General features: G+C 35.1%; 1 protein-coding gene across 2 annotated transcripts in view; it reads right to left on the bottom strand.

The window, feature by feature from the left end:
• Positions 1–6288: 6288 nt before the first annotated feature.
• Positions 6289–23158, bottom strand: part of SOCS5 (suppressor of cytokine signaling 5) — a 67569-nt gene continuing 50699 nt past the window's right edge. For both annotated transcript variants that reach the window (XM_063078871.1, XM_063078870.1), the window contains exon 2: positions 6289–8404. In XM_063078871.1, coding sequence (XP_062934941.1) covers positions 6785–8392 — 1608 coding nt within the window. In that variant the 5' untranslated portion in view covers positions 8393–8404 and the 3' untranslated portion in view covers positions 6289–6784. The remainder of the gene's footprint in view (positions 8405–23158) is intronic.

Genomic DNA, 23158 nt, shown 5'->3' with positions numbered 1-23158 from the left:
ATTTAGAAAGGGATATTCAGTAAATACCTAGAGGAAAAAAGTCAGGCATAATACATTTCTAAATATAATACTGAGTACTAAACATTAAAAATTCAATGCAGTTTTCACACTAAAATTAAGAAATGAGAAAAAGTATATCAATCATAATAGCATTTGGGGGGTTAAATTCCATAACTCCCTCAAATCTTATTTTGCCACCTTTTTCTGAGCATTTTTGTCAAGTAAAAACATTTTTTGAGATTGCTTTAGCTTTGACCTAATTTACCTATTTTCCCAATGTAAGTATGGCTAGGAGTGATGACGTTTTCTTTATTTGATCAAATACTACTTTTTTACATTAGAAATGTACCTTTCAAAAATATATTATCTGTATCTAGTTTTATTCTAAAACAGACAGATACATATTTATATTAAATGGAAGATACAGCTTGGCTTTCTTATGATTTGCTTAAATTTGGAGAAACTATGACATATTTAACTAGCAATCTCCTTGGCAAGCAAACTGCTTGCTTTTCCTTACCCCAAATTGTGCTATTTTTTCTTCTACAATCTGTCTCAGCTGTGCTCCTCAATTTAATTCCATGCTCTCAATCTGATCTATGAAAATTTCTCAGGACTTCCTGACTCCAATCTCTCCAGGTTACAGTTTATCTTATACCTGCTGGCATAATTTCTAATTCTGCCTTGCTCGAGATCCTAATTTCAGACCATTTCAGTCTAGCATATCCAAACGCTACAATCAAGGGATTCTTCCACTTCCATCCTGACCTTCAGTTGCTACTCGCCACTACACTTCTGCACCTGGCCTCTCCACCATCTTCTGCTAAATCAAATTCTTAGACAATCTTGTGATGGAACAAATCTGAGATACCTTCCCAAATCACTCTGATTCCACCTGGGCCACTTTTCTGTTCTTCAGTATCACATATGATGCCAGTTTTTACTTAATAACTTTTTACTTGGTCTATTTCCATATAGTCTCATATAATACATTTATATATTTGCCTGTGTCACCACCAGTTTATAAACTCAATGAATTCATCTACTATAGAATTTTTATTAAAAAAAAAAAAAATCAAGCCCTCAGTAACTGGGCCTTTGCAATCACATTTATTCTAACCACTAAGTGGCCTGTCTCAAAAGACTGAAGTGACCTAAGAAACCTAGGTCCAGGCTGACTCAGGTGAAGAACAGGATTCAAAGTGTGTGACTATAACCTCTCTGAAAGTGACTAAAGGCCTACAGCTCTCTCTCCTCCTCTCTGTATCATCTAACTGTATTTTCTACAATTTGATCTTTGAACTGTTAAAAATGCATGGCAAAATAGTGGATGAGAATACAGAAAGTAGTAGTAACCTCTGGAAGATTAAAATTGGGAGTTGGGACAGGCAGGGCAGGGTTGGCAGTGGTAGAGAACAGTATGAAGTTTTGGGGGTTTTTTGTACTCATTGTTTATAATCTTGTGTGCTTTCTAAATATTCTACAATGAACTTGCATTTCTCCTATGAAAATTTATACTAAAGAAAAATTACACAAGCAGATCTGACATGGAAAGCATGACAACTAAATTTGGCATGGATAAAGTTTTGAAATTCAGTACAAGGTTTATGATTCTAGTATTTTAAAAGTTCTTGACAGGCCAAGTCCTCTATCTACAGTGAGAAGTCTTTTTAGAAAAATCTAATGATAACACTGAATTGACAAACTAAGATAAAGTAGCCATAAAAACTTCCCCCAGGGACATACAGAATCCCACACAAAATCCCTAGTTGTTACCTTCCTGTCTTATGGTTTTAAATACTATCCATATAGTGACTGTCCGTATTTCTCCCCTCAAGTCAACAATCATACATCCAGCTGCCTACTCAATGTCTCCACTGCGAAAATTAATAAGAATCTGAAAACTCAACATATCCAAGACAGGATTTGATTTATACTCTCTAATTTGTTCTTCCAATGGTTTTCTGAAATCTCAGCTAACGGTATCACCATCCTTGCTGTGCCAAAAACTGGTGTTATTTTTGATTTCTCCTTTTTCTTCTTCTTCACATTAAATCCATCACCAAATCCTATCAGCTTCATCATTAAAATACATCCTGAATTTGACTTCTCCTCACAACTACCACCCTAGTCCTGGTTCCTACCATCTCTCACCTGGATGACTGCGATAGTCTCCCTCTTTTTGCTCCACCTCATCTATTCCCTGCCTACCAGAGGAATAAAGTAGGCCACAATACTCCCTTACTTAAAACCCTCAAATATCTTCCCATCACACTAGAATAAAATTGAAATTTCTTTCTATGGGTTTATAGCCTTAAGTGGTCAGGTCCTTGCCAATCTCTAGAACCTCATCACCTACCATTCTCCACCCATTCACTGCACTCATCTTACTGGCATTCTTTCTTTCTCAGCCTACAAACTAGTTCTTGCTTTGGGGACTTTGGTTTTATTTTTCTCTTCATCTAGAATGTTCTATTCTCTGATCTTGGTGTGATTTTCTCCTTGTCATTCAAGGTTTCTATTCTCCAATGATCCTATAAAATTATGCCCCCAATTCCTCAAGCACCATATTCTGCCCCATTTTCTGAAATTACTTTGTTTGCTTTCATTGCTGTCTTATCTACTAGAAGGCAATAGGCTCCAGAAGGCAGTAAATTGTGACTGGCACATGGGTCTTCAATGAATGTTTAATGAATGGTTGAATATTCAATCTAGCCTCCAGGGCATGAGAACAGTAGCTCCACATCCAGGCTGGGCCTTAGCCTGCCCCCATCCACAACCAGGTCCCAGAACATACTTATCACCCATGGGGATCTCTTTGTGGTATGTGACTTATCTGCTCATGCCCTTCACCAAATTTCCACTTAGATTTTTCTAATTCATTTTTAAGAGTTCCTGTCACAATAAGGATGTTAATCTTTAAGTGCTAATAAAAAAAAAAAAAAACCCCAAAACGTAGGGAGTAATGGTTACCAGAGACTTGGAAGGTTGGGGCTGGGAGGGAAGATGAAGGGTGAACTAATGGGGACAAAACTCTGCTATCTACCCTAAGTGAATCATTGTGCAAGATATGCGTGTATTGAAACAACTCACTATACCCCACAAAAATAAATAAAACTGAATTTTAAAAAATGACAACCCCTCCACACACACCCCAAAATAACCAACTACCTCCCACAAATTTGGAAACTTTTCTCATCCTTAAGATAGCCCTTTGTGTGCATTTTTATCTAATTTCACCTAAGTAAATGTGTTGGGTACAGTACAAGTGAGCAAACTGGTATGCTTTGCCTTGTGTTAACATACTTGCAGAGATGAATTTGGCTCTGCACCTTTCTTAGGAAGATCTTAACTCACTCAAAGGTTGTTTGCCGCTACTGAAAAGCAATTTTTGCTATTTGCTATACAAATAAGAGATTGAAGATCAGTCTCAATAAAACTTGCCAAATTAGCATTTAGTGCCAGGGAGCAAAAGAAAGCTTTGTGATGAAAATGAATATCAGATCAAAATATCAAATAAAAATATTCACTGAATTTTGTCAAAAAGCTTAGAATTCAAGTATCAGTTTTTATGGTTCAAGACACTGTAAATCTTACATAAACCTTTCAAAAGACCATAAGAACACAGACTGGTTTGTGGAGAATGGTTATTTGGGCTCAGTTTTTGTCTAATAATTATACATTTAATTATTACTCTTAATAACTATATTTAAACAAGTGTTTCTTCTTCAAAAACTTTTTGCTGTGTTCAGCCAGGAAAAAAAAAAAAAAAACCCTAATGAGTTCTCTTGCTTTGTAAGGTGAATGTATTACAAACAAGACTATAGTAGCAAGGCTAAACTATAGGTGTACATAGTAACATTTTGAATGTACAAGAATACTCCTCAGGTAATACAGTGCCTATAGAATAAGGTCTCTAAATGATTTAAAATCAGATGGCAATATTATTGTCTAAAGGAATATTAATATCATAAATGTATATGTGTATATATGTATATGTATGTATACATATATAAATATACACATTTTATATATATATAGAGAGAGACAGGTGTGTATGTAGGAAAAGGTAGAGAATGAATGAAAGAATGAGAATGGACATGAATCAAAGCAACCTTTCCTTGGATTAACTATTTCACCATAAAGATGTATCCCAACTTCTAAAGAATTTCCTTGTTTGTTTTAAAATGCTCTTCAAAAAGACCATAAACACAAATTTAGTTGACAGGTTACAATGAGATTCAGAAAAGGACACAGTGAATATAGACTTAGGTGCAATTTCATGCTGGTGATTTTTCTTTTTTAAAATGTAAGCCACTAATATTTTAAGAAAAAATTTTAAACCAAAAGTTGCATATTAATATTATACACAAACTGAAACAATAAGTGACTTTAGCACAGTGTATACATGCTCACATAAACTCAAATAGTTACACATTTAAAACAATTTCCATTTAACATATGAAAGTTCTGAAATACATAGAATCATTAATATTTTCTATAAAACTACAGTTAGAACATCAATTTGCTACAAGCATATAAAAACATCAAGTGCTTTCTTGTAGTTTCAAGTTACCTCTCTAAAACATGATCTTGCTTGCATATATAATCCTTCACCAATAATCAGTATGGACTTTTTTTTTTCTCAAGAGGTTTATTTTCCAGGTACATTATAAGCTCCACAGACCCAACAAGTATGCAATATAATTATGTCATAACAACTTAATTACACATAATGCTTTAAAGTAGGTTTGGATGAAGTTCTCAAACACTTTGGTATATGTTCTTCAGGGACTTCTATTAGAAATAACAGAAATTATAAGTCCCTTCAATCCCCACTTTGCTTTAAAATGGACAAGTCTTTGGTTAAAGTTCTACATTTTGGGCATGTATTATCAATTAAAATGGTCCCCAAATAAATAAATGGTGCTGACGTATTATTAGTTCACAAGACTTCATTTAACCTGTTTCTGATGCAGTGGGAGGCTACAGATATTTATTTACTATAATGTCATTAATAGTTTCAATCTTTCACTTACAAGCAGAGAAATCAATAGGTTTATTATTTCTCTGCTAATTTTCTGTTATAACCTAAACTGTACAGTAATTTGTAGTAACTAGATACTGTTCCACAGTATACGTGACAATAATTGGAAGGATGTAGAGCATTGAATTTAGCGTTAGCTTATTATGGTAGTCAATATTAACACTGTACAGTAACTCTGCATTAACTACAGTAGGTTGTCAGGTAATACTTATTTAAAAACCCCAAACCATTCCATTTACAAGAGAAATTGTTGCAAATGTATAAAACAGCAAATATACAAGGAGAACACCAAACATACTTTATTAGCACAAAAAAGCAGCCATAACAAGGCACAGCAAGCAGAAACATACATTAGCAGTCAAAGGGTTAGTGTTGCATACAAATATAGCTTTTCTTTTTGTAGCCTTGGCAATAGCCATAGGGATGTAAAATAACATTCTGTAGCAGCAGGTAAGGAAACTAAGGAGCACTCACCAGAGGTACAGAGCACATTAACAAAAAGACACAAGAATGGATTCGGCTACTTTAGTGCAAAATGTCTAGAACAAAACTAAATTCAGTTCAATACTAAGAAGCGAACACTAGAACTTGGTATTACTTCCAAAAGAGCTCACTCACGTAGTATTACATATTATTCTAAGTAACAAAAAGGTGCTAAGTTATTTACAGATACAATGGTTGTACAGTACCTTTTAAGTCTGCAATTTAGGTTTCAGATTCTCCATTAAGAATTAACTGCAATGAAATTCTATAAATCATACTTAATTCAGCTATGAGAGTTTACAACAAAGAGATAAATACTGCCATCCAAATTACTAATTACAGTTTAACAATAACTCAACATTAGCAACCACTGCAGTTACTTTTATCTGACTTATTTGGACATCTACTCTCATTTTCTTCATGGTTCACAAACCCATCATGGGCACAGGAAAAGATCCAACTTTAATGAAACAACAATTAGACTGCACATGTCAACTTAAAAAAAGTCACAAGACTACACTGCAGCAGCTTTCCCAAATACCTGTTTTAAATCAAAGCACTCATTAAAAAAAATTAATACATAGGGCCTTTAAATAAAATTCTACTACTAACTTTGTAAGTCTGAAATTTTATGAACAACTATTTAGAAAACCTTGTTTACTTAACAGTACCTTTTGTGGAAGAGAAAAGGAGACTGACTATAAACTACATCAACACTTAAGTGAACTGCACTATGCCCCTGTGGCCAGAAAATTGCATTTTGTTTTTAAAAGGAAGGCAATCTTTTATTTTTTTAGACTTCCAAAGCATGATTTATAGTAACTACAAACACCACTATTTTTGGAACATTATATAAAAACTATTAGAAAAAATAACTTCAAACATTAGTCACACTGCTGAAATACTCATCCAATATTAATAATTTGTTCTTCAGTAGGAGATAGAATTCTTCTTCATAGCAAATGCTCTGGAGTTGCCTCGCTCAATTACTGCAGCCATTAAAAACCAAACTATTAACTAAACCGGCAACAGGTTTTTGCAGCCTTACTGAATTTCTGTAGCTCTATCATCCGTTGTTTCAATAGGCACCACGTTTATCTGAGTAAGTAACAGCAAATCGCATCTGACAGATACCAACACTAAGCTTACGTACTATATGAAAAAACCTAGCACTGATACATGTGTTTGCTATAGGTGTACTGTCTGATGCACATGAAAGCAGATCTAGTTAATGCCCTTTGGGGACAGGAGAATTTACTTTGCCTTGACTGGTTCTCGTTCTAACCAGCGAACCCTAACTTTCTGTTTATAATGATACTCTTTTAAAAAATCCTGTAACATCGATGGTAAAGGGAGCCCATCAATTCCATCATACGTAGTGCACTTGCAGATTACTGCACGACATATATATTGCAGGCTAAAAGGAAAAGTCCTATTTAGTGATATAGTAAGCAATGGTTCAAAAAACATGCAAGAACTGGGATCCTTATAATGTTCTAAAAGTCCTGTTACAGTGGAAGAGTGAAATACACACGGGTCGTGGGCATCAAAACTAAAGTTGTGATTCCACTGCTCAATTCGGGCATGCAGGGACCTGTTGTAGCGGCGGAAGCTCACAGAGAAGAGGTAGTCCTCCTGCGCAGAGTCCCTGAGCAAAAACGTGCCTTCAGGTTTCCCTTCGAGAAGGGCTTCTGCTTCATAACGGTCCATCACTCCCCAGTAACAGGGATTCCCTGTAATCTGAAGCAAATCGGGCACGAGGCAGTGTATGTAATCAATCTGCGTATGGACTTTCCAAGCTCCCTGTCTGCTAACATGGGCATGGCTATCTCCAGATACCTGCCGCTGCTTCTGCCTCCGTGACTGCAGACACAGGGTGGTTGTGTCCTCTTCTGAGTCACAATTAGCTTGTGGAATTGCAGAACTGTCCCCACTTATTTCAGTCATTCCAGGAGCTAACTTTGGTCCCAGTTTATATAATGGATTAACCTGTGCAGTAGCTTCAAATGTATGTATTTGTGCATTGGGAGGGGGATCAACCCCTTCTTCAATACTAAGCCGTCTTCTCTCTCTAAGCCTATCTTCTTCATCTTCTGTAGAAACCAAAGACGGATCAAATGTATCAAAAAACGTTGAATGTGGGCTCACGGGAGCTGTATGCTGTTTAATCAAATGCCATTTTTGAGCTAAATCTGAGCCAGCAGGAAAAGGGCATTTTTCGAGCATTAATTCAGAAAGATGTATTTTTCTTTTATTGGAAAAGAGGGGCTTTGACTGCTTGTTATAAGTTCTCATGGGAAAACACAAGCCCACAGTATCCTGCAACCTCTGTCTCAGAGAGCGACTTCCTACAGTTCTGCCGGAAACACTGTCCATATCGTGCACAGAGCTTACACCATAGCGCCGCTCTCTCCTTTGAAGTCCACTTCGAGTTCTACCAAACTTTTTATCAGTATCCAATGAACTTTGGGTCTTTGTCGAACAGGAATGTTTTTTCTTCCCACCCCATGGAGCGTGTCGAGAGTAGGAATCTCTTCGTGCAAGTCTTGTTCCTGGGGTGACACAAGAATCATTATCCTTTTCAATGCTTATTTCAACAATCTGAGGGATTTCAGTGGCACAATTTTGGTTTCTCCTAGAATTCTTTGAAGGGCTTAATCCCAGTTGTAAGGCAAGATTTTCTCTTAAGGGACTGCTTTGTTGCTGAGGAGCTGGGTCTCCTATACTAATGCTTCTCTCTTTGACAGACAAACATCTGTTGGAGTTCATGTCCACATTTTCACTACGGCTTCCTCCCTCATGACTGAAGAGATTCTGACATCTGTATTTGAAGTTATTCCACATTTTCCCCACTTTATCCATTGATTATAAGATCTAAAGACAAGACAGCAAAAGAAGAAAAATAGATTAATCCAAGTGGCATGTGAAGACAGAAAAGGCAAGTACCCACACCCCTTCTGATTGGGAATTTCAACGATACTGGTAAAGAATTTGCCTTACATTGCCCTGCTAAAGTGATGAGGCAAACAGTCTGTTGGGTAATAATAAGGCCACCAGGCCCTCTGGCAACACTGACCATTGTTAAAGCTAATCCTTACTTCCCATTTCCTTTCAGGGAGAATATTCTGAACTCAGGTGAAAGGAAACAAACCCTCTCAAACTGTTTTCTTTTTCCCATGCATCAATCTAATTTCATTATCACACTGATTTCTGTCTCCTTACTTCGAGTATTACAAAGGCAAAAGATGTTCTGTATTGTTGAAACACATCTGTATTCAACTTTCCAAAAGTTATAACCAGGACCACATTTATGTAACACACTAAAATTAGTTCAAAAACCACTTCCCAATTTCATTTATCAACCCCTTCCCTGATATTCTAACTAAAGTTTACAGGTTAATCACTTGTTCAAAGCTACTTCAAAAACTTCATGGAAAGATTCATATTATTTTTTAATTCCATTTTTCCCTGAACATTTTGAAGTACTCTTGTAAAGACCCCATATCTTCCCTTTCCCACCCTATCACATATCACATTTTATCCATTATTTTGAACGCAGTTTGAGTACAAAGGAAAATAGGAAGAAAGAAAGAGAATGTAATATTTAGGAAAGGTGTCTTTAAGTTTCCCAATTCTTAATCTTGGAAGAGTATGGAAATACAGTAAGAGAAGAAAAAAAGCTACGGTAATGTAGTAGTTAACAAAACAAAAACAAAACTCATGCAATTTGACATCTTTGTTCTTGCTCCTTAAAAAAGAAAAACAAAACTCTAAAACTGTTTATGGCACTTCACAAATAAATTCGTTTAAGATTTCACTGACAGGCACACTCTCTCATTCAATAACCTGAAAGTCAACATCAGAAGAAATGGAAAAACCTAAACTTCAAATGGTTTTGTCACATCATGACAGAAAACTTTTCTAAAAAGGTCTCTGTTTCTATTTTGCCATTTAATATGGCACTTTTAACTTTTTTTTCTGAATTTTTGTTCATATTTATCATCTCATTATGTACCATTCTTCACAGTTCAGCATCAGTATTGGAAAACTATTTGGATATTTTCCCTTAGTGAGAGACATTATAGCTGATCTTTCCATAACTTTGACTAATTTTCTTTGTCATAAATATTTGCATTTTCAAGAAGCTAAGAGAACAGAGAATAAACTTTCTTGAATGAATTATATAACTTCCCACTAGTTTCTTACAGAAAGGGCTCTTGGACTAACAGCAACACCAACACAGAGAATTTATGTCCATGATATCATGAAATGTACTTTCAGATAATTTATTCTTTATGAAAAGCATACTGTAGGCGCATAAGAAGTTTGCATGGTAGTTGGTAGTTGTTCTAATAAAATCTATTAGATGGAACTCTTAAATCTCACTAAAGTCTCAGAACATTGTGCCTCTTCCCTCTTGCAAAAATCCTCTTTTGTAAGCCTTTTTTGAGGCTTACACCATTTGAATTTAACATGCTTTGTTATCACTTATTCTTCTTCTGAAATTAAGATTTCAGTTCCTTCCTCATAGTCCTGTTAATATAGCCAATTCTTGATGACTCCATTATCTTTGTATATGTACTCTTCCAATATCCTAGCCCCTTTCTATCCTAGTTTCTTTCTTCTCATTTATTTTTAAAGCTGCTTTTTATTTTAACCTAATTCATATATTTATAGTTTCGAGATCAAATATTACTACAAGGCTTCTAACAAAAAACAGCACCACCCACCACACTTCCCATCCTTGATTCCCTGAGAATGGGAATCAAGGAAATTACCTTAAATGCTTTGAGCTGTTTTTGCTGGCATTTTCTTCATTTCTAGATAACATGTCAATATTGCTGTTTGTTGATTTTCCAGTTTTGGACATTATCTACTGACTTCACACTATGGAAGATGATGGTTTTAGATTTTTTTTTTAACCATAACCTCAATATACATTTCTCTTTATCCCTCTTTCCCAGAACAGTTATAGTATATTTTTTGGTTAAATTAATATTTAGTGTTTTCATTATGACCATATGAATATTGTACATAGTTGAGACATTTTTCCTTCCTTGTACAATCATTTATTTTTCCTAGAACTACATCTTTTTGTTTGCTTGGTTTGCTCTGTAACTATTGCATTTTCTCAAAATCTTTAACAGAATTGTAAAACATCTCTCAATAAAATCAGACATTGCCTACACAGTCCTGTCCAACCTTCCTTTATGATTATTCTAGCCATTCTCTTTACCTCTCTCATGAAAATGTTCTATTTCATCCTGTTTTTTTACTTTTTTTTCAGAATAAAATTCTAGGTTGGAAATAATTTACCCTCAGAATTTTGAGGGCATTACCCTACTGTTTCCTAGTTTCTAGTATGGCTGTTGTGAAGTCCAATACCATACAATTCCCGGTCTCTTGAATGTGACCGGTTTTTATTTTCTGAAAAATTATAGCTTCTCCTGCTTCTCCTTAGTGTGGGCCTTTTTTCATTCATTGTGCCAGGCCTTTTCAATTTGTCCTCTCCACTGCCCCCCACCCTCCCTTTTGAAAGTCCTTTTCATTAGACACTAGACCTCCTAGATTGATATTTTGATTATATTTTCTTTTCTATTTTGCACTTCTTTTCCTTTTCTACTTTCTGGTAGATTTCTTTAGGTTCACTTTCAAACACTTCTAATATTGTTACAATTTATTATCACAATTTTAATTCCAAAACTCTTTTCTTGTTTTCTGTTTTTAATAGCATCCTATTCCAGTTTCTTGGATGTAACATATCATTTCTCTGAGAATACAAACTTTTAAAATATTTTCTTCCTTTTTTTAAAACACTTTAAATATTTAAATCTGTTTCTCCTTGAATCTTTAGGTCTCTGTTTGTCATTTTAGAAGCTTTCGATCATCCCTGGCTGTCAATCAGGACTAAACTGCTGATTAGAAGCTCTGTCTGGGGTTGTTGGATGGAATGTTCTGTAGATATCTGCCAAGTCCAATTGGTCTAGAGTGTCGTTTAGATCTTGTGTTTCTCTGCCGATTCTTTGCCTAGATGATCTGTCCAATATTGATGGTGGGATGTTCAGGTCCCCTGCTATTATGGTATTAGTGTCTATTTCCTTCTTTAGGTCTAATAGAGTTTGCTTTATAAATCTGGCTGCTCCAACATTGGGTGCGTATATATTTATGATTGTTATGACTTCTTCATGAATGAATCCTTTTATCATTATGTAGTGGCCCTCATTATCTCTTTTTATATTTTTTAGTTTAAAGTCTATTTTATCAGGGGCTGGCCCGTGGCTCACTCGGGAGGGTGCGGTGCTGATAAAGTCTATTTTATCAGATATAAGAATAGCTACTCCAGCTCGTTTTTCATTTCTGTTTGCACAGTAAATCTTTTTCCATCCTTTCACTCTTAGTCTATGTGAGTCAACCTCAGAATATTCATTCTTCTCATCAGCACATGGATCATTCTCCAGGATGGATCAAATGTTAGGTCACAGATCAAGTCTTAACAAATTCAAAAAAATTGGAATTATCCCATGAATTTTTTCAGAACACAATAGATTAAAATTAGAAATCAATAACAAATGAAATTCTGGAAACTATACAAACACATGGAAATTAAAACAGCATTCTACTTAATGACATATGGGTCCAAGAAGAAATCAAATAGGAAATCCAAAAATTTATTGAAACTAATGAAAACAACAATGCATCATACCAAAACCTGCGTGATACTGCAAAAGCAGGACTAAGGGGGAAATTTATCAAATTAAATGCTTACTTCAGAAGAATGGAAAGATGGCAAGTGAACAACCTAATACTTCACCTTAAAGAACTAGAAAAACAAGAACAATCCAAACCCAAAGTTAGCAGACAGAAAGAAATCATTAAGATCAGAGCAGAACTTAATGAAATTGAAACCCCCAAAATGATACAAAAGATCAATGAATCAAAAAGTTGGTTTTTTGAAAAGATAAATAAAACTGACAAACCATTAGCATGGCTAACTAAAAAAAGAAGAGAGAAGACCCAAATAACAAAAATTAGAAATGAAAAAGGTGATACTACAACTGATACCTCTGAAATACAAGGAATCATTAGAGACTACTATAAACCATATGCCAACAAATTTGAAAATCTGGAGGAAATGGATAAATTTTTGGACAGACACAAACTATCAAAACCGAGCCAAGATGATGCAGAAAATCTGAACAGACAAATATCAATAAGAGATTGAAGCTGTTATCAGAAGGCTCCCAACAAAGAAAAGCCCAGGACCAGATGGATTCACAGCAGAATTCTACCAAACATTCAAAGAGGAATTGACACCATTTCTCTACAAACTATTCCAAAAGATTGAAACAGAGGCAATTCTCCCAAACTCATTCTATAAAGCAAACATCACCCTGACACCCAAACCAGGTAAAGATACAACAAAAAAAGAAAACTACAGGCCAATATCCTTGATGAATACAGATGCAAAAATCCTCAATAAAATAATAGATAACAGAATACAGCAACACACATGTAAAATTATTCACCATGATCAAGTGGGATTCATCCCAGGGATGCAAGGTTGGTTCAACATATGCAAATCAATAAATGTGATACACCATATCAATAAAATCAAACACAAGGACCATATGATCATCTCTATAGATGCTGAAAAAGCATTTGATAAAATTCAACACTCATTCATGATAAATACTTTCTACAAGTTAGGTACAGATGGAAAGTATCTCAACATAATTAAAGCCATCTATGATAAACCCACTGCCGATATCATCCTGATGAATCCTTAAGAACAGGAACTAGACAAAGATGCCCACTCTCACCACTCCTATTCAACATAGTGTTGGAAGTACTAGCCAGAGCAATCAGAGAAGAGAAGGGAATAAAGGGCATCCAGATTGGAAAAGATGAAGTCAAACTGTCCCTCTTTGCAGATGACATGATCCTATATATAGAACAGCCTAAAGCCTCTACAAAAAAACTCTTGGAGTTGATAAATGATTTCAGCAAAGTTGCAGGATACAAAATCAACACACCATAATCAGTAGCACTCCTATTCTCCAATAGTGAACATGCAGAAAGAGAAATCAAGAAAGCTTGCCCATTTACAATAACCACCCCCAAAATAAAATACTTAGGCATTGAGTTAACCAAGGATGTGAAAAATCTCTATGATGAGAACTACAAACCACCGCTGAGAGAAATGAAAGAGGACACAAGAAGATGGAAAGATATCCCATGCTCTTGGATTGGAAGAACCAACATTGCGAAAATGTCCATACTACCCAAAGTGATCTACAAATTCAATGCAATCCCCATTAAATTCCAATGATATTTTTCTCAGAAGTGGAAAAAACTATCCAGACATGTATATGGAATAACAAAAGACCATGCATAGCCAAAGCAATTCTGAGCAAAAAAAAAAAAATAAAGCTGGAGACATATATCACTACCTGACTTTAAACTATACTACAAAACTGTAATAACCAAAACAGCATGGTAGTGGCATAAAAGCAGACACACTGATCAATAGAATAGAATAGAGTATCCAGAAATCAACCCACACACTTACAGCCATCTGATCATTGACAAAGGCACCAAGCCTATACACTGGGGAAGAGATTGCCTCTTCAGCAAATGGTGCTGGGATAACTGGATATCCATATGCAGGAGAATGAAACTAGACCCATACCTCTCACCATATACTAAAATCAACTCAAAATGGATTAAAGAATTAAATGTATACCTTGAAACAATAAAACTTCTCAAAGAAAACATAGGAGAAACACTTCAGAAAGTAGGACTAGGCACAGACTTCATGAATAAGACCCCAAAAGCACGGGCAACTAAAGGAAAAATAAACAAATGGGATTATATCAAACTAAAAAGCTTCTGCACAGCAAAAGAAACAATTAACAGAGTTAAAAGACAACCAACAGAGGGAGAGAAAATGTTTGCAAAATACACATCTGACAAAGGATTAATATCCAGAATATACAAGGAACTGAAACAACTTTAGAATAAAAAAACAAGAAGATATAACAACCACAATTATTTGAAGTTGATACGACAAGCAAACAGAAAGGACATTGTTGGGGGGGGGAGGGAGAAGGGAGGGAGGTTTTGGTGATGGGGAGCAATAATCAGCTACAATGTATATCGACAAAATAAAATTTTTAAAAAAAAAAAAAAGAAAAGTAGTCAATAAAATAAGTTGGCATATAAAAAAAAAAAACAAAAAAAAAACAAGTAACCTAATTAAGAAATGGGCAAAGGAGCTAAATAGGCATCTCTCAAAGGAAGATATATGAATGGCCAACAGACAGGAAAAAATGCTCAACATCACTCAGCATTCGGGAAATGCAAATCAAAAGCACACTGAAATACCATCTCACCCCAGTTAGGATGGCTAATATCCAAAAGACTGTGAATGATAAGTGCTGGCGAGGTTGTGGAGAAAAAGGAACTCTCATACATTGTTGGTGGGACTGCAAAATGGTGCAGCCTCTATTAAAAATGGTATGGAGGTTCCTCAAACAATTTCAGATAGATCTACCATATGACCCAGCTATCCCACTGATGGGAATATACCCAGAGGAATGGAAATCAAGTCGAAGATATACCCGTTCTCCAATGTTCACTGCAGCACTAATAGCTAAGAGCTGGAACCAGCCCAAATGTCCATCATAAGATGAGTGGATATGGAAAAGTGGTATATCCACACAATGGAATACTACTCTGCTATAAAAAAGAATGAAACACTGCCATTTGCAACAACATGGATGGACCTAGAGAGAATTATATTAAGTGAAACGAGTCAGGCACAGAAAGAGAAATATCACATGTTCTCACTTATTTGTGGGAACTAAAAATAAATAAATAAATACACAAACTCAGGGAGTGGGGGAGGGAAGAAGACACAACAATTACAAATCCTTGAAGTTGATATGACAAGTGAACAGAAAGGATATTGTTGGGAGTGGGGGGAGAGGGAGGAGGGAGGGGTATTTCAGTAATGGGCCACAATAATCAACCACATTGTATATTGACAAAATAAAAATTTTTAAGAAAGTTCCCTTTAATGTAATTATATTTTCTAATAAAAATACTTAGTAGGACAAAAAGAAAAAAAAGAAGCTCTGTTTGCATGGGTGTGACTTGTCAACTGGTTGGATTTACTACAGGGTCATGAGGTAATGAAGGGGATCCCCAAAAGTCAATATCTGTAAGCTTTGTTTCCTGTCTAGTGAATAACCTCAAGGAGAAATGCTCCAATCTCCTGTCTAGGGTATATACACCTGACTGCCCTGTTCCGAGAACAGGGGAAAGGGAATGGTGAGGTTTTAACCTCAATTTCAGACTTTCATTTGTTGTTCAGACTAGTCCTTGTTGTTCAAAAGATGTCCTTATTTTCAACAGATATCCTAACTTCAGCTATGACTGAACCTCACATATTAAATTTCTCCAAGCTCTAAATCTCTAGCTTTATCCAAGGTAAAGGAACAATGGTCTCCTGGCTGCTCAGGGTAAAGGAGGACACATGGGAGTCAGATACATACACATTTCCAACCATTCCTGCCCTTACCTTTTGAAGGAACTGGTTCTTCTAATTTCTGAGCCAGCAGTATAAACTGGTTTGCTTCTTTTTAACATCCTCTGTGCCAGGCATTTAAATTAGCTTTCTCAGTTCTGTTAATTTCTTGCTACTTTCTTCTATCAAAAATTTGTTGACTAACTTGGCCTACTTCTGTCTTCTTTCCTGTTTGCTTTCTACTTGTGAGTGTATGCCTTATTCCCTTATTCCTTTACTTTCATTTTAGTGGGCTTTTGGGAGGGAGTAAAGATAAAATCCAATGTTCAATCTGACATATTTAACTGCAAGGTGCCCTTTTTAATGTTAAAGAGAATGAATGTTACTATACAGAAAGCCCCCCACCGAGACTCGATGATTCTTTCCAAATGGAGAAATAGCAAATCTCCTGTAATGAGGGATCCACACCATAGCCCTGGCTACATCTTACAATCATCTGGAGAGCTTTTTAAAATACATGATGCACAGGCTCCCTCCCAAGAGATTATGATTTAATTGGTCTGCAGTTGGGCCTGGACACTGTTATTTTTTATAAGCTCTCTAGGTGATTCTAGAGTACAGTAAGAGAGGACTACTCTCTTAGTCACAGGCTCCAATGGTAGCTCTGAAAGAGACAAGTAAAAGGACACTGCTCAGTAGTGGTTGGTAAAATGTGCCACAATCTTAACAAATTTCTCTTATTTTTGCCATGTATATAGGGGGCCTACAGAATTTCAGGAGAGACTGTCTAGAGCACTGCCTCTTAAACTATTGGTAATGAACAGCCAGTTTGTTTATTTTAATTTCCCAGAATAATTCTTTTCTAAAATACAAAAAGATTACTAGAAAAATAAAATGGGTAAAAAAGACATACAAAATACAAATGACAATTTTCTATTAGTTTCAACAGACAGAAGATAACTGTCAAATTGCTATAAAATATTTTAAATGCTTACTTTCAATTTCTATACTTTACTTGTCAGACTGGTAACAAAATGCAGACCAGCACCAGTTCATGGACCATACTTTGAGTAGCTCTGGTCCTGGGGTTGTGCTGTCCAATCCATGTAGCTATTGAGTCCTTGAATTGTGGCCTGTGCCACATATTGAAATGATAATAGTTTGCATAAAATAGGTTAAATATATTAAACCAAATTTTACCTCCTTTAAAAAAATTTTTAAAATTTGGCTTACTAGAAAATTTAAAATTACATACATGGTTCAGATTATACTTCTACTGGATGGTACTGACCCAGAGCAGGGGTCAGCAAACTACAGCCTGAGGGTTAAATCTGGCCTGTGGCCTATTTTTGTAGGGACCCCAGCTAAGAATGGTTTTTACATTTTTATAAGGATAACAAAAAAACCCAAAAAGCCCACAAACGAACATTCAACAGAGACCACATGCATTCTGCAAAGCCTAAAATATTTTCTTTCTGGCACTTTTCAGAAAATGGTTATTGACTCTAGTCTAGAATACATAAGATAATAAACTATACCATTCTAGATGCTAGAAGAGCCATATACAGCAAGTCCAGAAGTCTAACTCTCTTCTCCATGTTTACAAGATAAATTTTATAACTATCTAAAGACATTTCTCTGGGCCGGCCCATGGCTCACTCGGGAGAGTGTGGTGCTGATAACACCAAGGCCATGGGTTCGGATCCCATATAGGGATGGCTGGTTAGCTCACTGGGTAAGCGTGGAGCTGACAACACCAAGTCAAGGGTTAAGATCCCCTTACCGGTCATCTTTTTAAAAAAATAAATAAATAAAAATAAATAAATACATAAAGACATTTCTCTGACAAGCAAATCATACCTGAAAAATGACTGTTTTAGAAAGTAACCAAACCTAAAACAACTCATCTCCTTATACAGCTCTTTATAAGTTGTATAAATGAGTAGGACATGCGGAAAGCATTTGTACTTGCCAGGGCACAGAAGACAATAGATAGAGAGCATGACATTTAGTTCTCTATGCCCAATATAGAGACTGTTACCAGATTGCATTGTGCCAAAATATTCTCATTTAAAGAAAAGCTATTATGCTTCCACACTACTTGGGGAAAGAACATGAATTTTTCTTGACATGGGAATGGTATGTGGGCAGTTATAATACTGGGAAAGAGAAAATACTGACAGTGATTTACAGCATATAGTCCACATAAGAATCAAGAAAGCATTTCAACTATCTTAATATTTACAATGTTAGGTTTTAGGTTGTTTGTTTTGTTGTTAAATTTTTAGAAATGTGTTTAGGATAGAGCTGAAACCCTGTAATTTGAGATCTAAATTACAGCTCTATTTTAATTACATTATGGTTTACATAAAGTTATATAGGGCTAAAAAAAAAAGGTGTTAAATTACAATTGTATTGCTTTTGTAATGAAAGTTCATCATCTGTTACAATCTTTCACATTTCTATATATGCTTAGCTATCCCTAAAACTATCCAAAGCAAATTCCTAAAAAGTCATTCCTTCCCCTAAGGAATCATAATTTAAAAATAATTTTATAGGAGCTGGCTGGTTATCTCAGAGGTTAGAGCATGGTTGTGATAACACCAAGGTCCAGGGTTGGATCCCTGTAATGAAAAGCCACCAAAAAAAAAAAAAAAAAAAAAAGATTTTATAATGCCTTTGTAAGTTAAATGGCTTTTTTTGAAAAATTATATTTAACAGGATAAGCTACAAATCAGAATTCTAAAAAATCAGAGGTCAAATTCCATCTACGAAAATTGACACGTTAAAAAAATTAAAGACTACAGTCAGTGGTCCTCCTAATGCCAAGGAGTATCTATTACAAAATTTCCACAAAACAGAGTAATTGAAATAGTTCCTGGGAGTTCATTTCAATGGGACTTAATCCACCCTTTACGAGAAATGAACAAGTTTTAAGACGATATTGCATGCCATAGTTAATTAACCTAATGAGATATGGGAGAGTGGGGAGTTTGACTAAGTTGAATAACTTTGAAATACTCAATAAAAGTAAAATACTTAGGCAATTAAATTAGGTATAAGCAAGAAAAAAGTTTAAAGATCTATAAGAATTCTAAACTACAGAGTGTATCAGAAGAGTCTAAATTCTTGTTCTACTTAAAAACCGAAACTGAAATCTTAGGTGATAAATTATGGGTATGGTTTCTGCAAGACAGACAATATGGATCTGCAACTAGTGTGTCTACTCTCAGACAAAAGGCCTTGAAGGCTCCTTAATCAAAGATTGATAAATGAACAATTATATTCTTAAAGTTAGAGTAAAATACTTAAAGTATATATCACTTTTTATGATTTCTTATTTTATTAGAATTTATAGACAACTGGTCCTGACTGAATCAGATAAGAGGCCTTCCATGACAATCATTTAATTAAGATTTATAATAGTGCCAGGATTAAGTAGTACAAAGTCCTAATGATAATGGGGAGACATTACCTAATTTGGGGGTTGGTAAGCAACGAAGAATTCTCTGGGGTGACATTTCAAAATTTTGTCCTGAAGGGATGAATAGGAATGAATTAGGACAGTGCTGTTTGGGCAGAGGGCACAGCATTTACAAAGGTCCTGAAACAGGAATAAGCATGGCGTGAACAATGGCTGAAGTTAACATAGCCTAGCAGAGGGGAAGAGCGCTAAGATGAAGTTAGAGAGGTAGGCCTTATAATCCACGTTAAAAGAACAAGGATGGATACTGATACAGCACTGAAGACTACTGTAGAGGTCCAAGTAAGAGTGTGACTAGGGTGGTAACAGCAGAGATGGATATGAGATGTTTAGAAGTCAAATCTACAGGATTGATGATTGACTGGAAATGGGGAATGAGGAAAAGGGAGATGTCAAAACGACCGCTAAGTTTCTGGTTTGGGCAAATGGGTGGATATAGATGCTATTTCAAGACAGGAAACACAGTTTTGACAAGTGAGGGTTTGGAGAGAGTTAATGAATTCCATTTAGAAAATGCTGCAGTTGCAGCTGTCATGGAGACATCTAAGTGAATGCTCATTAGTCCATTAGTATACATTTATATAACAGAGTATTATATACCAGGGATAAGAAACTACAGCTATGTGCATCAATACACATGAATCTCTAAAACATAATGCTTAGAGAAAGAGATGTTAAAAGATGATTACATCCACTATAAATCAATTTACATTTGAAATAAAATATATTGTTTTAAATAAAAATATAAAAAGCAAGGGAATGTCAGTAGAGTCAGAATAATGGCTTCCTACTCGGGGGAGGGACACAGAAGTAGGAGAGGCACTCAGGAGGCTTCTAAAACACTGATGATTTTCTACTTCTTAGCCCGAGAAATGGTTTTTGCTTATTAATCATTCTTTAGACTGCACTTACAATTTTATATACTCTTCCCTGTACATATGTTGCATAATAAAATTTTAAAATTTACACAGGACACACTTTGACCACAATGGGAATCAGTAATCAAATACTAAACAAAAAACTAAGGAAAAATAAAAAGCTCTCAACGCTTAAGTAACAAAGGAATTCAAAACTAAAAACTATAAACTATTTAGAAAATAGCATATTAATATTTTCGGCATATTTTTCTGCATGATAATTTAGTGATACTTATCAAAATGATCTTAATCTTTTAACTTGGCAATTATATATTCTAAACTAGACTCTAAAGACATCAATGTTTTTTTAAAAAAGAAGAAAAACACTAAACAGGTTTCTCTAATGTAGCATTCACCAAACATTTTCTATAAAGGGCCAGATAGTAAATAAACATTTTTGGTTTTGTGGGCCACACTGTCTCTCTGGCAACTACTAAACTCTGCCATTGTAGCCTGAATGCAGCCAGAGACAATATATAAATGAGTAAACATGCCTGCATGTCAATAAAATTTTATTTATAGTCAGTGAAATTTGAATTTCATATTATTCTCATTTGTCACAAAATATTATTCTTCTAATTTTTAAAAATTCATTTAAAAATATAAAATCCATTCTTAGCTCATGGGCTGTACAAAACACGTGGTGGGCCAGATTTGGCCTGTGGGCTATATATAGTTTCCCAACCCTTGATACACTACAACATAAACCTTTGATATTACATTTACTAAAACTAATGTTCATTCTACAGAACTGTCTGGGGAACAATACTCTAAGAGGATAATCTTTAGTGCATAAAGATAAAGATATGTGGATGGTCACTAGAGCATAAAAGTGAAAAAACTGGAAACTATTTCTTGTAAAATAAAACATACATATATTATAGAAGAATTAAAACACTACATAAACATATTTTAAAAAATCTAACTTTCACTGGAACTCTTATGACCCAGACATAATCACTGTTAATAATCTGATGAATATCTTTCCATATGTTCTTTTATGCAAAAAGCTGTACATAATCTCTTATAATTAAAAAAAAAAAAAAAAACTTCATTTTTGTGTCTATAACCTGTACTTCTTGTAAAATATATTTTTCTTTTTTTTAGTTACCTATGTCAGAGATGGGATCAGACTAGCAAAAGAGAAAAACCTCTAGCAGTTATGTACTTTTAAATTATAGATAAATCCAAGAGTCTTTGAAGAGAGCAATAAAACAAACTTCTGGAAAGCTTAATCTTGAAAAAACGAGAATAATGATGATGATGGAGATGTCTGTGATAACTTAGTGGATGCTGACCAGGTGCCAGGCACTAATATAAGCATTTTACTTCTCTCAACAACACTGTAATAATTATCTCAATTTTATAGATGTAGAAACTCATACATCTGAGAGATTAATAACAACCTGGACTTCAGTTTCTTCCATTATTATTAATCTATTCAGGTTTTCTACCTCTTCTTGAATCAATTTTAGAACTATATATTAACAACTCTAAGTCTCAGTGTCAATAAGTCATTTAAAACTTCAAAGAATATATCATTTCTATATTTTTCAACAACTGGAGAGTATAAAAAAGATGGAACATCTCTCAAATTATTAAACATCCAGCATAACTCTAATATTAAAATTTGACAAAGGTAGCACATGCACACTCAAAAGAAAAATATCAGCCTACTCCATTTTAATTATGAGGAAACAATACTCTGACCAAAAGAATCCAGAGTAACATGTATATTCATTGATTTCTACCACGAATGTTTTGATTTCTACACCTATCATGAAACCCATAACTTAAAAAAATTTTTTTATTGGATCATAATTGATTATATATATTTTTGTGGTTCAACACTGACATATGTTGAAATCAATATTACCAGCATATATATTGTTACAAATTGTACTTATTCTTTATGCCCCTTGTCAAATCTCTCCCTGTCCCCCTCTCTCTCCCCCGGCACTGGCAGTGTGCATGGTTGTGGGAGGGGAGTCTGGTCCCCAGCTCCAACCTCAGGTCCCCAGGTGGGTCCCAAGGCACTGGATATGTGCCTGAAACCCATAACCCTTTGAGTAGGGCTGCATACCACTCAGAAATGTTCTTGTATTATTGTATCTAATGGATCTGAATGACTAAGCTCTATTGCTTTTCTAGAATACTACTTTTAACCATATGGTCAGTTAAGAACGTGCTTGTAACCGTATGCCTAATTTCAAATGATTAAGTTTAAGAAGTTCTTATATTTCTCTCTGCACATTAAGGTATATACAGTGGTCCATTTAAAAAAAGAAGGAAAAAGAAAGAGGACACAGAACCAAATTAAGAGTCCAAGTGTTGCACAGACTCTGCAATAATACCCCTGCCCCCCTCTCCCCACACACACAATTTAAAGGCTACTTCTTTTTCTAATAAAAAAGTACTTAGTTTTGCATTTCTATATGTTAAATTTTACCCACACAATTCTAAATTTCATATCACATAGGAGGGTACTCCAGGCCCAGGTCTAAATCCTATTCTTAGGCCAAAATCTCATGTAGACACACTGCCTGTGCTTTGCTTAGGGCAGCATATCAAAAAGGGCATAGGTATGAAATAGTTAACACTTGTAGGGGCTGGAAGAATGCTGAATGCCAGTTTTACCACTTCATGTTGTGAACTTGAATGCATTCCTTCACATTTCTGAAGTCAGATTTGCCTCTTGG

Source organism: Cynocephalus volans, chromosome 14 (assembly GCF_027409185.1).
Source record: "Cynocephalus volans isolate mCynVol1 chromosome 14, mCynVol1.pri, whole genome shotgun sequence".
NCBI lineage: Eukaryota > Metazoa > Chordata > Mammalia > Dermoptera > Cynocephalidae > Cynocephalus > Cynocephalus volans.
Note: the sequence above shows the minus strand (reverse complement) of the source record. Positions and strands in the feature narration are given on the sequence as shown.